The sequence below is a fragment of the Petromyzon marinus genome, unplaced genomic scaffold (assembly GCF_048934315.1).
Source record: "Petromyzon marinus isolate PM22_M1 ecotype Great Lakes invasive population unplaced genomic scaffold, UKy_Petmar_22M1.pri1.0 PM_G_Scaffold_19, whole genome shotgun sequence".
NCBI classification, from domain to species: domain Eukaryota; kingdom Metazoa; phylum Chordata; class Hyperoartia; order Petromyzontiformes; family Petromyzontidae; genus Petromyzon; species Petromyzon marinus.
The window spans coordinates 2,344,171-2,360,482 of record NW_027422750.1 but is presented as its reverse complement, the minus strand read 5'-3'; the positions used below and the strand labels follow the sequence as shown (position 1 = coordinate 2,360,482).

Here is a 16,312-nt window from a genome sequence, read left to right as displayed (position 1 = left end):
CTGGTTGGCTGTGTCGGGTGGTGGCGGGTTTTAACGACACAACATTTATATTTGTACGCGATCTGACCCCACAAAAACCTCTCGTGGATGATAATGTTCGTTACAGCCTGCTACGTGTTAAACCGTTCAGAAATGCTTCGTATAATTCACAGCAGCCATTATAAACCATGATGTTGTCTTAAACAGAGACATCCTCCGACGAAAGTAAAATCATTGATCGGCCTACGCTTTAAAAGCGCTGGCATTGCAGCGGCACTGCGGTGTTACCACACAACAAATCTGCACCGCTGATTGTAGAGGCTTGGGGGGATTTGCCAAGGCCACTCCGTCATCAAGAAGGGCCCCTGGTGACTGTCGCGGTCCCCAAGTGACGAGATTCATTCCCCGGGCCGGACGAACGAACGGCCGGGGGCGGCGCAGCACGTGACGCAAGAGTCACGTCGGCTGGGGGTCTCGGTCGGTGATGCCCAGAGGGGCGGCAAGGGAAATCCGGCCAGGCCCCTCTGACGGCCGATAGCCGAGAAGCACCGAACGTCGGTGAAGCTGCTTGTTGTGATTACTGACGAAACGTCGTGTTCACGTTGTTCATGTTTGGGCTTTGCTCTCCAGCGCACCGCTGTTGCCGTGCTAGTGACGAATTGGGCCACGTTCTGTTCACGGGACAAACTAACTGGCTGCGTCGGGTGGTGGCGGGTTTAACGACACATTTATATATTTACGCGATCTAACACAAAAAACACCTCTATCACGGAGGTAATTCATGATTTGCAGCGGAATGTAGTTTGTGTGTTACAAGTCCTGCCACGCGCGACAATGGTCAGACAACATTTGTCTTTATCCTGGGACCTCCTGTTGCCAGCGCCAAAAAGTGATGGTAAGTTTGTCCACCTTTTTGTCTGGCAACGAAACAGCGGCGTCAAGATGTTAAAACGCCAAACTGAAACCTTTTACAAGGAATCACGTTGCTGCATTCACCACAATGCTTGTGGTCAAAATGCAAACAAAAAAACGTACTCTGATCATATATGATGATGCATTGTCTTTGAAACTGCTTGGGTCTACACCAGAGACGCATTTTTGGCCTTTTGGCGTCCTCTGGTCTAACACCGTCTGAGACGAGGCTCCTAAGAAAGCTGTCTCTGGTGTGGGCCAATCAGTTTTCAAAGACAATGCATCATCAAATATTATCAGAGTGTGTTGTTTTTGTTTGCATTCTGACCACAAGCATTGTGGTTAATGCAGCAACGTGATTCCTTGTTAAAAGGTTTCAGTTTTGGTGTTTTAACATCTTAACGCTGCTGTTTCGTTGCCAGAAGAAAAGGGGAAAACCCCTATGATCATGTATTCGTCTGTTTGGTTTTTATTTTATCCGCAAATTTCAGGACTAACTGAGCAGCACCTCAATTACTGTTTTCAAGCCGATGCGGTTGAGTTTCTAAGAGACTGACGTTGTACAATGGACTGATATCCTTTAGGCTCCTCACTGAAATCTATTTGAAACCCAATTTCATCTCAAAATGCCTTTTTTTGCTGATGGATTTCTGAGCAGCTCCAGTTGTTTATCTTGAGTGTCGTTGGGACGGACGGATGGACGGATCTGCAGCGAGGGCATTGAGCCAGAATCGCCGAGACCCTGGGTTTGAATCCAAGCAACAACCGCCTAATGTTTAAACCGTACCCTTAAATGTGTACATTTGATGTCGGCCAAATCACCAACGACTACGCTAACCATCATGCTAAAAATAGTTCTCACTTAATTTGGGCCAAGTTCCAGCTCTACACAAATAAATATTTTTTTTCTCACCATAATTCGACTCGTCCAATCAACATGCTCTTTGTTCGCCTCGTCGCAGGGCATCGACGTGAAGTGTTGTGCCCCCTCCTCCTGGTGGGTGTGTGTGTCAATCGAAGGTCATTTGAAGGGAATCTCAGAAACGCTTGCGAAATCCGCCTCGCGAGCGGGGGGAGGGGTGGTGGAGGCCGCCGCTCCGCTTCGCGAGAGTTCCAGACGGACACTTCGTCACGTGACGTCATACGGAACGCACGTTTCTGGAATAACGTTTGGGGGGAAAAAAAGATGCCAAAAACACATCTGAGCATGAATTTTGATTTGAAGCTTTCGTGACTGCAGTGATTCATATTCTTGGTTCTTTCGGTAAAGTCACCACGTAGAAGGGAAACAATCAAATAATCAAATCACGACGTTTCGACCGCAACACGAGCAGTCATCATCAGGTTTTCACACCTGATGATGATTGCTTGTGTTGCGGTCGAAACGTCGTGAGAATTTTATTGTTTTATATATATTCTATTATTTTATTGTTTCCCTTCAACGTGACTTTACCGAAAGAACCAATAATATATCTGAGCATAGTTAAGAGGCGTGCGTGCAACTGTCCCGATTAAGCAAATGGCGTGGTAAAGTGGGCTTGGCCTGCCTTTGTTTATCATCATGGCTCTGGAAGAAATCCCCAACCCCTCACCCGGGGTCGGTGGGGGGAGAACCCGGCCCCTCAACGTCCCGGCTCCCTGTCTCTCCCCAGCGCAGGGTGGCACCCCCAATTTGACTGTGCCCCCAACCACAGGTAAGTAGACACCGGGCAGCACGTGCTGTGTATGTCCGACGCTACACAGGGTCCTCGCGACGTGGTGATACTACGCCGTATCAACGACAATCGTACGATCCGTGATGATCGTACCATCCATCTGCTAGATACCGTCATATCCCCGTGATTGTTGTAGCTGGTTTAAATTTGTTTTATTTCCTGACCGGGAAAAACTAAAACATCAATAACAAATAGGTTCGTTAACGTCGTTAATAAATGGGCATCGTCCATTACATTAATGCTCTGCAATATTTTTCAAAATAATTGACGCCACGGTGATTGACCTGCATGATTTTCATAATGAAGATAATTACGTAATTTGTTTCAGTGGAGCTGACAGCATGTACCGAGTACGTTATAAGTGTGACAGATGGCCTTGATTATAAAATACTAGCTGTACTACCCGGCTTCGCCCAGGACTTGGATCCACAACGCCCGGCCGCCTTTGTCTCCCCAGTGGGGATGTTCACACACCACAGCAGTTACTCGTTTGAGGCTGAGACGACCTAGGGGAGGCCCAGGACCGGTTAAAATAATCGTCACCGGTGGTGGCCGTGAGCGGGAATCGAACTCGGGTCGCCGGGTTCGTAGCGCAGCGTAGCGCTAACCACTACACTACAATGTGTTACGCTTCCACACACACACAGACACACACACAGACACACACACATGGACACACACAGACACACACACGGACACACACACAGACACACAGACACACACACAGACACACACAGACACGCACACATAGACACACACACAGTCACACACAGACACACATACAGACACACACACAGACACACAGACACGCACACACGCTTACACACACACACAGACACACACGGACACACGGACACACAGACACACACAGAGACACACACACAGACACAGACACACACACAGACACACACACACAGACACACACAGACATACACACACAGACAGTCACACACAGACACACACACAGACACACACACAGTCACATACAGTCACACACACAGACACACACACAGACACACACACAGACACACACACACAGACACACACACAAACACACACAGACACACACACAGACACACACACAGACACACACACACGGACACAATGTATAAACCTCCACCCACTCGTGCGAGTGATGAATATAATAGATAAGTGCCAATAATGCATTGTAAACACGCGTCTACGTCACGTGCTCTCGCAATTAACTCATTAACCCGATTGGCAATCATTGACATCCACGCGCGTGGCTTCCCAGCGTCACGTGGCCGTCAAGGCATCGGCCAATCAATTATGCAAATTAGTGTCGCAATCCCACTGATTGATGAATCAAGGCGGGCAGGCTGAAGGAGGAGTGCGCCTAGTGAATAGTGAATTGTTCACTCGGTGCGTGTGTGGAGCGGTGGCTACCGCCGGCGCTGTGGAGGGCTTGTTAATGATCGTTCACTGGACTCGACATTGGTGGTGGTGGTGATGTTGTAAGGAGTTGGGGCACAAAGTGAAGCTTCACCAGGCCAGCAGGACGGTCTGTTGTCTCGCGTTTACGTTTGTTATTCGAGCTACAAATAGCCGAGTGGGGGGTGGGGTGTGGACGCGTGGCAGACCCCCAACTCTGTGCGTTCTCTACCGTAGTCTCCAGATTCATAGACGCACTTTCTGGAGAATGTGACCATTCTTAATTTCAACAACAACAACAAACACCGCGTTAAGCAGTGGTAGTAGTAATAATACTGTAGCTCTTGGGTTACGTTATGCATTTCGTACAATGCCGAGCCGTTTGGATTTTTTGCGATGACCATAATATTAATGACTTAAAGCTTTCGTGACTGCAGGAATCACATTTATGTTTACTGCCTCAGCAGCTCTCCCGCTATATGATATTGTTATTATTTTTATATATATTTTTATCTACGTGGCTTTACAGAAAGACCCAAAGAATATAACAATCATGTTTGTCAATCATCATCATCAGCTGCGATAGCATTAAGTGGCATCATCAGTTCAATCATCATCAGCAGCAGCATCATCATCGGCCCTCAACAGCAGCAGCAGCATCATCATCACTGCCCTTGTCGCTATCTGACAGCATCATCAGCACTGCCCTTGTCGCTATCTGACAGCATCATCATCGGCAACAGAGGCAGCAGCAGCAGCAGCGTCACGACCGCCATGCAGTGCAGCGCTGCCAGCGAGACTCTTCCCAACTCCAACTCCTTAGCAGGAGGAGGAGGAGGAGAGGCCGCAGCCGCGAGCACCACGTGGCCACTCGCAGGCGCTGCGTCACGTGGTGTCGGCACCGGGCTAGTCTCACTATCGCAGGGTTACCTGCGCGTAGCTCTAGATGTGCCTTGGCCAGGTGTGTCTGTGTATCAGCCAGGTGTGTCTGTGTATCAGCCAGGTGTGTCTGTGTACCAGCCAGGTGTGCCTGTGTACCAGCCAGGTGTGTCTGTGTACCAGCCAGGTGTGCTTGTGTATCGGCCAGGTGTGGGTGAGTGACAGCCAGGTGTCCCTGTGTATCAGCCAGGTGTGTCTGTGTACCAGCCAGGTGTGGGTGAATACCAGCCAGGTGTGCCTGTGTATCAGCCAGGTGTGCCTGTGTATCAGCCAGGTGTGTCTGTGTATCGGCCAGGCATGGCTGAGTATCGGCCAGGTGTGTCTGTGTATCAGCCAGGTGTGTCTGTGTATCAGCCAGGTGTGTCTGTGTATCAGCCAGGTGTGTCTGTGTATCAGCCAGGTGTGTCTGTGTATCAGCCAGGTGTGTCTGTGTATCGGCCAGGTGTAGATAAGTACCAGCCAGGTGTGGCTGTGTATCAGCCAGGTGTGGGTGAATACCAGCCAGGTGTGTCTGAGTGCCAGCCAGGCGTGGCTGAGTGCCAGCCAGGCTCTCAGAAGGGCCACGCTCGTTGGAGGTTCACGACGGGCGTGCGGCCGGTGTCGACGCCGGCGTGGGCGGCGGGCGAGCGGCGGGCGCCCCGCCCGAAACCGGAGTCGCGTTCGCCCGGTTGGCAAGCCGGGCGGGCGGGCGGCGAGCTCGCGGGTCGCGGTGCGGGCGACGGCGAAGACGCCGCCGGGACTCGTGCGGGCGCGAGGAGCGGAGGTGACGCAGAGGCGCGGTCTGGCGCGCCCTGGTTGGACGCCAATCCGCGGGGCGCTTCTCACGCAAGTGTCGGCAGCCCAGGTGCGAGTCGCCGCACGGGTGCGCTGCGGGTAGACCCGAGTCCTCCAGGTGAGACTCGGTCCGGTGAGCCCCACCCAGGAGCTGCGAGTTGTGCAGGCGTGCCGCAGGTAGGGCGGCTTATTCCACGTGCCGGCGGAGGTGATGGCAGTGGTGGTATTGATTACGGTGGCAGTGGTGGTTATGACATTGGTGGTGATGGTAGTGGTGGTATTGATGATGGTGGTGGTGGTAGTGGTGGTGTTGGTAGTGCTGGTTGTAATATTGATGGTGGCAATGGTAGTGGTATTGACGGTGGTGTTGGTAGTGATAGTGCTGGTTGTAATATTGATGGTGGCAATGGTGGTGATGATAGTGGTGGTATTGACGGTGGTGTTGGTAGTGGTAGTGCTGGTTGTAATATTGATGGTGGCAATGGTGGTGATGGTAGTAGTGGTAGTGACGGTGGTGCTGGTAGTGGTAGTGCTGGTTGTAATATTGACGGTGGCGATGGTGGTGATGGTAGTAGTGGTAGTGACGGTGGTGTTGGTAGTGGTAGTGCTGGTTGTAATATTGATGGTGGCAATGGTGACGATGGTAGTAGTGGTATTGACGGTGGTGTTGGTAGTGATAGTGCTGGTTGTAATATTGATGGTGGCGATGGTGGCGATGGTAGTAGCGGTAGTGACGGTGGTGGTGGTGGTGGTAGCAGTGGGGTGTTGTGGCATGGCGTGAAAGCCCTTGGCGCTGCTGCTGCTGCCGCTGTGAGCCAGGCAGGCACCAGGCGCGCCCCGCCGGCACCCCCGGCCGGGGTGATCTGCTGCGTGGCGGCGCGCAACGCCTCGCACGGCCGTGCCATCCCACAACGCTCACAGGTAACGGAGCTCCCTCGCCACCCCCCCTCCCTCCCCCCCCCCGCGATGTCGCGAACGTCAACACACATTGCACAGTAGGTCCTCATTAAGACCGCACATTTATTTCACCGATCTGTAGTGCAAACGAATGAATGCACGTGTGTGTGTGTATGCATCTTCATTCGCGTGCGCCTATCTCCGACATTTCAGGAGATTAATTCCCGCCGCCTTTCCAGTCCTGCCAGGGTCGATAAAATAACGACCACTTTGTTAGGGGGGGGGGGGGGGAGTTGAAAGGGATCGCCCCCGCCAGAGGAATATGGAATTTCCACCATCGGCTCAGGGCTGTGAAACCGGACATGAGCACCGCCGCTCACCTGAGCGGCAAATCACTTTGACCTCGAGTTGACCTTCAGCAGAAACAAAATCACGTGACGTGCCTTGTGAACGCCTCTGATGCACCACAGTGCCTTGTGAACGTCTCTGATGCACCACAGTGCCTTGTGAACGCCTCTGATGTACCACAGTGCCTTGTGAACGCCTCTGATGCACCACAGTGCCTTGTGAACGCCTCTGATGCACCACGTGCCTTGTGAACGCCTCTGATGCACCACAGTGCCTTGTGAACGCCTCTGATGCACCACAGTGCCTTGTGAACGCGTCTGATGCACCACGTGCCTTGTGAACGCCTCTGATGCACCACAGTGCCTTGTGAACGCCTCTGATGCACCACAGTGCCTTGTGAACGCGTCTGATGCACCACAGTGCCTTGTGAACGCCTCTGATGCACGTGACGTGCCTTGTGAACGCCTCTGATGCACCACAGTGCCTTGTGAACGCCTCTGATGCACCACGGTGCCTTGTGAACGTCTCTGCTGCACGTGACGTGCCTTGTGAACGCCTCTGATGCACCACAGTGCCTTGTGAACGCCTCTGATGCACCACAGTGCCTTGTGAACGCCTCTGATGCACCACAGAGCCTTGTGAACGCCTCTGATGCACCACAGAGCCTTGTGAACGCCTCTGATGCACCACAGTGCCTTGTGAACGCCTCTGATGCACCACAGTGCCTTGTGAACGCCTCTGATGCACCACAGTGCCTTGTGAACGCCTCTGATGCACCACAGTGCCTTGTGAACGCCTCTGATGCACGTGACGTGCCTTGTGAACGTCTCTGATGCACCACAGAGCCCCGTCGCCCCCTGCGCCACGGAGCGGCTGCACGCCGGCTCCCGGGGGTCACGTGACCCGTGGGGCCACGTGACCCCTCTGGAACCCGTGGCCTCCGCGGACCCGTCGAGACTCCGGCAGTGGCCTCCGGGACCCGCGGGGCCTTCGGAGCCGGGCCGACCCCCGGGGCACCCCTGGCCTGGCCAGCCGGTGAGGGGCGGTGTTGGCTGTGCTGTGTTCGCTGTGTTGTGTTGTGTTCGCTGTGTTGTGTTCACTGTGTTGTGTTGGCTGTGTTGTGTTCGCTGTGCTGTGTTGGCTGTGTTGTGTTCACTGTGTTGTGTTGGCTGTGTTGTGTTGGCTGTGTTGTGTTGGCTGTGTTGTGTTCGCTGTGTTGTGTTCGCTGTGTTCGCTGTGTTGGCAGTGTTGTGTTCGCTGTGTTGTGTTCGCTGTGTTGGCTGTATTCGCTGTGTTGTGTTGGCTGTGTTGTGTTCGCTGTGCTGTGTTCGCTGTGTTGTGTTGGCTGTGCTGTGTTGGCTGTGTTGTGTTCGCTGTGTTCGCTGTGTTGTGTTGGCTGTGTTGTGTTCGCTGTGTTCGCTGTGTTGTGTTGGCTGTGTTGTGTTGGCTGTGTTGTGTTCGCTGTGTTGTGTTCGCTGTGTTGTGTTGGCTGTGTTGTGTTCGCTGTGCTGTGTTCACTGTGTTGTGTTGGCTGTGTTGTGTTCGCTGTGTTGTGTTCGCTGTGCTGTGTTCGCTGTGTTGTGTTGGCTGTGCTGTGTTCGCTGTGCTGTGTTGGCTGTGTTGTGTTCGCTGTGTTGTGTTGGCTGTGTTGTGTTCGCTGTGTTGTGTTGGCTGTGTTGTGTTCGCTGTGTTCGCTGTGCTGTGTTGGCTGTGTTGTGTTGGCTATGCTGTGTTTGCTATGTTGTGTTCGCTGTGCTGTGTTCGCTGTGCTGTGTTGGCTGTGTTGTGTTCACTGTGTTGTGTTGTGTTGGCTGTGCTGTGTTCGCTGTTCGCTGTTTGCTGTTTGCCACGAGGGCAACCGCGGTGTGTCAGTGACGTGTGGCCGTCTCTGTGGCGGTCTCTGTGGCGGTCTCTGTGGTGCGGCAGTCGAAGCCCAACGGGGCAGGTCGCGTGCGGCGGGCCGAGGCGTGGGAGTGGCCGCCGCCTCTCCCCGAGTCGTCTTGGCCAGCGTGGAAGAGCAGGCCGACACATTTACCCCCCCCCCCCCCCCCCATCGTGAGGGGGTCGCTCGCCCTGTGCTTCTCCTTCCGCAGCGCCGTTCGTCGGGCCCCCGGGCCGGCCCGGTGGCCTGGTGCCCCCCCGGTGCCGCCCCCCCTGTTGTTCCGCACCCCGGCACCGGAGCTCTTCTCTGCCGTGCAGCGTGGCGAGCTGCGAGACGACTCCCAGCCAAGTCTCGTCGATATCGTCCTCCTGCAGCACCACCACCAGCAGCAGCAGCAGCAGGTCCACCACCAGCAGCAGCAGGTCCACCACCAGCAGCAGCAGCAGGTCCACCACTACCAGCAGCAGCAGGTCCACTACCACCACCAGCAGCAGCAGCAGCAACAGCAGGTCCACTACCAGCAGCAGCAGGTCCTCCTCCAGCAGCAGGTCCACCACCACCACCAGCAGGTCCACCACCACCACCAGCAGCAGGTCCACCACCACCACCAGCAGTAGGTCCACCACCACCACCAGCAGCAGGTCCACCACCACCACCAGCAGCAGGTCCGCTACCACCACCAGCAGCAGCAGGTCCACCACCACGACCACCAGCAGCAGGTCCTCCTCCAGCAGCAGGTCCACCACCACCACCAGCAGCAGCCACAGCAGCAGCGGATGCTGCAAGCGGGGTCGTCCTGCGTGGTTCTCAAGGGGTCTCAGATTCCAGCTGGGCTCTGCAGGACTCTCACGGGTCCCTCCGTCAACTTCACCACCTCCACCACCTCCACCACCGTCTGCTCCACCACCTCCACCGCCGTCTGCTCCACCACCTCCACCGCCGTCTGCTCCAGCACCTCCACCGCCGTCTGCTCCAGCACCTCCACCGCCGTCTGCTCCACCACCTCCACCGCCGTCTGCTCCAGCACCTCCACCGCCATCTGCTCCAGCACCTCCACCGCCGTCTGCTCCACCACCTCCACCGCCGTCTGCTCCACCTCCTCCACCGCCGTCTGCTCCACCTCCTCGCGCTCCTCCCGCTGGTGCTCCTCCGCCTCCCCGAGGACAGCGGCTGCTGCCGCGTTAGCTCGGAAGAGCAAAGCGAACGCGCGAAAGGCTCCGGGTGAGAGGCCACGATCCCCTTAGGTTGACTCAGACTAAAATAAAACTTGGGGGGGTAGGGGGGGGAGGGGAGGGGGGGTGATATGGCCCGGCGGTGGCATGTTCGAGATTCGGTTCGGATCTCGCAGGCCACCCCAGCGATTACGTGAAAAGAGTAGCCCATCGTGGTCCATGTGAGTGATGTTTTAAACATTGACACTGCGCCTACATCAGTTGGGACCGCACGTAGCAGCGACAGTCTCCTCCCGACTGGCCCCCACTTGCAGGCCGGGCGTCACGTGGTGCAGCACGAGGACAGCTGCCACTGGGAGAGCTGACGGGTGCCCTTTCAAACGTCTGAGGTGTAAAACGTAAAGTCGCTCATCGTCGCGCGAAGAGATGGCCCGCGACAAGGACGCCGCGTAAAACAAATAATTTTGATTTAAAGCTTTCGCGACTGCAGTAATTCATATTCTTAGCTCTTTCGGTAAAGTCACGTTGAAGGGAAACAATAAAATAATAAAATATATAAAACAATAAAAATTCTGATGACGACTGTTTGTGTTATGGTCGAAACGTCGTGATAATTTTTATTGTTTTATATATATTTTATTATTTTATTGTTTCCCTTCAACGTGACTTTACCGAAAGAGCTAAGAATAGAAACAAATAATTATTTAACTTAAAACTCGGAACCATCCGTCCGTCCGTGTGTCCATCCTCCCGCGTGCCCGTTTCTCTCCCCGTGCTTTTGAGTGACTTCGCGTTATCGTGCAACGCGGCACGGGGTGACGCGAGACGGTTTAAGTCTGGTCGAACCGAGTCCTCGCCCACGGGTGGCGGAACGAGTTAAATTCATGGGAACAAAAATCCCGTGCTGGTGGCGAGAGAAGAGCGATAGGGAGGGCGACTGACCGCCAGCGAGCGACCGGAAGCCGATCGGCGATTCACCGGATCGTCGATCGCCTTCGACGCCGCTTGGCCCTCGAGCGCCGTCGCTCAAGGGCCAAGCGGCGTCCATCCCCGGCGCTGACGGCGTGTCCGCGCGCGTCCGTCCGTCTGCGTGTCCGTGCCCTCAGGTGCGATACCTGAACCGCGCGTTCCTGCTGCTGCGTCGCCTGCTGCCGCTGGACCGCCTCCGGCCGTCGCGGGTGGCGACGCTGCGTGCGACGGTTCGCTACGTCGGCCTGCTGCAGGCCGTGCTGGCGGAGACCGCCGCGGCATGCGGCTCCTCCCCGCGTGGCGCGTGACAGCGCGGGGTGTGTGTGTTTGGTGAAGGGTGTCCCGCCGACTCGGCCAGGTGCGTACACGTAGGTGCGTGTGAGTCGGAGATGCGGGAGCGGGGGGGGGAAGGACAAAAACAGTTCTAAGTAATCTTCTTTGGTTCTTTCGGTAAAGTCACGTAGAATGAGAATAAAATAATAAAATAACACAATAAAATTCTCACGACGTTTTGGTCACAACGCAATGCATTGTTGTGAAATGTTAAACTTTAAAAATCTTAACTATTTTTTTGTGCTTCGGAAACGTGTACGAAAAAGGGGGGGGAACCCGCCCCTCTCTCTGGACGAACAGCGTCGACAGACAGACGCCTTCGAGATGAATCGAAGCGTCTGTTTCCTTGATGGTTTATGGCTTGAGGAAGACCCGAACAGAACCAGGACACAAACACACACACGAACGCACACACACACACAGACCACGCCCCCCCCCCCCCCTTTTCCACTGCGCGAAGAGAATTGTCTTTGAATATAACGGTCAGCCGCATTTTCAAAAGTCAGTCAAGAGTGAAGCAGCGAGTCAAGACAGATCAGCGAGTCAAGACGTCCACAGGACGAGCAGTCGCATGGAGCGGCTGGCTCCGAGCCTCGCTGAGTAGTGAGGATCGCATGAGTCGCCATGTATCAACAAAAGTGAGTCATACAGCAGTGGAGAGAAACTGCTATCAGCGAATCAGCGCTGAGAGCGCTCGAGCATCTCCACAGAGAAAGCACGTGCAACGTAGCTGAACCAGCAGCGGAAAAGCTTGGACAGCCGCCAACAAATTCAGCAAACCAGCGACCAAGCGCGTGCGACTTGAGTCATACAGCAGTGGAGGAAACCTGCTGCCAGAGAGCCGCCAACAACCTCAACAAAGAGAGCACGTGCGACTCGGCTCACTCAGCAGAAGAAAACTTGACCTGTCGCCCGCGAGCGCAGCGTCAGATACTACAGCAGCGGAAAGAGCGCGGCCAGCAACGCCAAGCAAGAGCGTGCAGCAGCTCAACCAGCAGTGGAGAGAAACTGCTGTCAGCGAACCAGCACGGGCGCGTTCGCGCATCTTCAAGGAGAGGGAGCGCGCGCCACCAGCGTGCCATCAGCACCAGCATCAGCACCAGCGCGTGCCAACATTAACCACCAGCGTGCCACAGCGCGCAACTTTGCATCACCAGGGCTGAGAGGGCAGCGGCCCCGCACTCAACACCCATCGGCGCGACGACGGCGAGCGTCGTGCTGACTCATCCAGCCAGCAGTGGACAGAAACTGGCAGCCGTTCGTATGCAACCCCTCCTCCACACTCCCTCCTCACTCCCCCACCGCGCCGCAACACACAGGAAACACATTTTGAACACAAGAGATGCTAACCTCGGCGTCTGCTTTACGCAAGGAATTGAACCATTGATAAAGAAGACACACGATACGCATATCGGGATAATCAAGAAGGGTGCCACTCCAAGGTGGTGCATTAAAAATCAATTCATAAAGAAAAATACTGCTGTCATTGATGAGTTGCATAATAACCAATCGTCCTACTGTTAACAACGTGATAATTGACTTGAAGGTCTATGAATGGATGTGGTACTGTGTGGGCAATGTTTAAACACGAATTTACAAATTATAAGGTTAAGGTTTTGATAGAATAGTTGCATGTTTTAATCTCTCTCTGAACAACCGATTGATTGTGTTACGCGTCGGGAATTAACCACAGGTGCCGCTATCGAGGTGAAACAACGCAATCGTGATGGTATCATGTTAACGCTGTGTTGAAATTCAAACATCCCGAGATTGAGTTTTCATATTATCCAAAAATTAAAGTTAGCTAAAAAATAAAATTGATTAAAGCAGGTTTGTGTGTGATTCTTCCTGAAATTCTGCATATTGTTCTGCGTATGAGATCTGAATCCTGGGGACCTATCATAAGCACACTATCACCACACATAATCCATAACACACATAATTCATAATGTTCAATCGAGAGTAATCATATCCTTATCGATAATACGGAATTAAAGAGCAGAGTCGAATCGACTCTCTCTCATTCACGCTCACAAAGCCTGCGTCACTGCATACGATTAATCGCGTTGTTCCAATTCATAACACAATCCTCGTCACCGAGGCTCGACTTATTATCATAACGACCTGCATTATCATAACCACGCCCACTCGCATAAATTAATACGATTATCTCTCGAATCAGCATAATTTATGCGCATAATTACACAAATTAACATAATTTCGGATAAATTATGCAAATTTCAAATTTCATTTAATTTTCATTATTTTCATCAATTTTCATAACACCTATATATACAACAGTGTGTACACTGTGTGTGTACACTATGTGTGTGTGTACACTGTGTGTACACTATGTGTGTGTGTACACTGTGTTTGTACACTATGTGTACACTGTGTGTGGAAGCCAACTGTGGACCGGTTTTGGTGGACAATGTCTCAACAGCAGTGGGGCTTGCTTCAAGCCATGGTTGTGAACATCCAGACGTTAATCAGCAAGGAGCATTTCTAGTCCAAGTTCGACAAAATCTACGTCAACACGTAAGACAAAATTATAATTCGTGTTGTAGAGAATGTATCTCCGCTACGTGTAACTTTAAGGTGGTATGCCTTGTAACTGATGAATGGTCCGAGTGTGCTTCCTATTTCAAAGACAATGAGTTGCTCCAGATGCTTCGTGGAACACAAAAACACCGTTTGACCTGTATCACAAGAACAACGGGTCTCACCTGAGTTCTCTGTACAGGTTACTTACAAAACACACACACACGCACTTTGTCCTAACATCACTTATTCAATGTTTGACCTTTATAAATAAAATGTTGCATGTACACACAGGAATTTTAACAAAATTTAATTACTGCAGTGAAATATACTGCATCAGATAACATCTGATTAAGAAGCTACTTGAAAAAAAATATGCACCGTCTGCTTAACAGTGGATGTAAAACATACTATTGTGTCATTCAAAACGAGTAGGCCATTGCATGCTGGCGAATTCTAAACATTAGTGACAAATTACACAACTGAGATGAAACATCAATCATCGCCCCCTACTGACAGCCTCTTGTTCACATACTCTTTGGTTCTTTCAGTGAAGTCACGTAGGCAGAAAAAATAATAATAGATCACGACGTTTCGATCGTAACACAAGCGGTCGTCCTGAGGCGGAAAAAATAATAAATGCAGGCCGGTGCAGGGCCACCACCCTGTGCCACACAGGGGCAGCTGCTACTTGGGGATGCTCTTCGAGTGTTTCAGACGAGGTACAATACAAAACTCGGAGATGCCGAGGCGGTTAAGCAAGCGCCGAGTAAATGCAATTATTATAACATAGTGAATGCTTGGGAGCTTATTGTCTCTCGCTCCTGGTTAGAGATCTACCCAACCCACAGGTCCACAAAGACTGGCCGCCCTTACTCTGCAGGTTGAACTAGGAACTGAGTGTCCAACTTCACATTCTTGTCATTAAAGGCCTGTGACAAAGGTGCATCCATTGTAGCGACATCGTCTCAAGCTTACACATCTACCGGGTCTCCACTTGACTTTGTATTGTCTAGGAGCAAGTCCACCCACACCTCCACTTCCACAAACTGCTGGGGGTTGCCTCGCTCTGCCTCAGTCAGAATTCTCCTCCTGCTTCACGATGTGAAGGTCCCATTTTGGAGTTGAATCTTCATCTTCACATTTTATCTTCACTTCTTTGCTCATCACCTCTTCACATTTCACCATCACCTCTTCATATTCCACCTTTATACCTTTAAAAGTGTCCAAGCTGGGATTTTCGTCCGGTTCTTGTTTCATGAGGGATGGGCTCATTGCGGCACTTTGACTTTCACAAGCTGATTTCAGACTCCGACTCCGCTCCTTGTGATGCTTTTGTGTTCTCTGGTGTCTTCGAAGATTTGATGAATCTGCAAACGGCTTCCCGCACAGAGTACACTTGAAGGGTTTCTCTCCCGTATGTGTTCTCTGGTGTTTTACAAGAGCAGATGACTGTGCAAACGCCTGCACGCACTCACTGCACTTGAAGGGTTTCTCTATCGTGTGTGTTCTCTGGTGTACTTCAAGATTTGATGAACGTGCAAATGCCTTCCCGCACAGAGTGCACCTGAAAGGTTTCTCTCCCGTGTGTGTTCTCTGGTGTTTTACAAGACCAGATGACCATGAAAATGCCTTCCCACAAACACTGCACTTGAACGGTTTCTCTCCCGTGTGTGTTCTCTGGTGTGTTTTAAGAACAAATGAACCTGAAAATGTCTTCCCACAAACACTGCACTTGAAGGGTTTATCTCCTGTGTGTGTTCTCTGGTGTATTACAAGATTATATGACTGTGTAAACGCCACCCCGCACATCGTGCACCTGAAGGGTTTCTCTCCCGTGTGTGTTCTCTGGTGTGTTTTAAGAGCAGATGACCGTGAAAATGCCGTCCCACACACACTGCACTTGAAGGGTTTCTCTCCCGTGTGTGTTCTCTGGTGTTTTTTAATATTAGATGAATCTGGAAATGCCTTCCCACACACACTGCACTTGAAGGGTTTCTCTCCCGTGTGTGTTGTCTGGTGAATTTTAAGAGCAGATGACTGTGAAAATGCCTTCCCACAAACACTGCACTTGAAGGGTTTCTCTCCTGTGTGTGTTCTCTGGTGTATTACAAGATTATATGACTGTGTAAACGCCACCCCGCACATCGTGCACCTGAAGGGTTTCTCTCCCGTGTGTGTTCTCTGGTGTGTTTTAACAGCAGATGACCGTGAAAATGCCGTCCCACACACACTGCACTTGAAGGGTTTCTCTCCCGTGTGTGTTCTCTGGTGTTTTTTAATATTAGATGAATCTGGAAATGCCTTCCCACACACACTGCACTTGAAGGGTTTCTCTCCCGTGTGTGTTCTCTGGTGAATTTTAAGAGCAGATGACTGTGAAAATGCCTTCCCACACACAGTGCACTTGAAGGGTTTCTCTCCCGTGTGTGTTCTCTGGTGTTTTTTAAGAGTCGATG

At 52.2% G+C, this 16,312-nt stretch overlaps 1 protein-coding gene across 1 annotated transcript; it reads left to right on the top strand.

Moving 5' to 3' along the window:
- Positions 1-4,944: 4,944 nt before the first annotated feature.
- On the top strand, positions 4,945-11,287 carry LOC142912133 (uncharacterized). Its single transcript, XM_076060451.1, has 6 exons — positions 4,945-4,959; positions 5,614-5,781; positions 5,889-6,632; positions 7,800-8,064; positions 9,050-9,087; positions 11,117-11,287. Exons 1-6 carry the CDS (start codon positions 4,945-4,947, stop codon positions 11,285-11,287), a joined length of 1,401 nt encoding a protein of 466 aa, XP_075916566.1.
- The last annotated feature ends 5,025 nt before the right edge of the window (positions 11,288-16,312 follow it).

Coding starts and splice junctions, on each gene's coding strand:
- LOC142912133 (XM_076060451.1), top strand. Junction 8,065..9,049: donor TGTTGTGTTCACTGTGTTGT/GTTGGCTGTGTT, acceptor CTCCTTCCGCAG/CGCCGTTCGTCGGGCCCCCG. Junction 9,088..11,116: donor CGGGCCGGCCCGGTGGCCTG/GTGCCCCCCCGG, acceptor CCGTGCCCTCAG/GTGCGATACCTGAACCGCGC.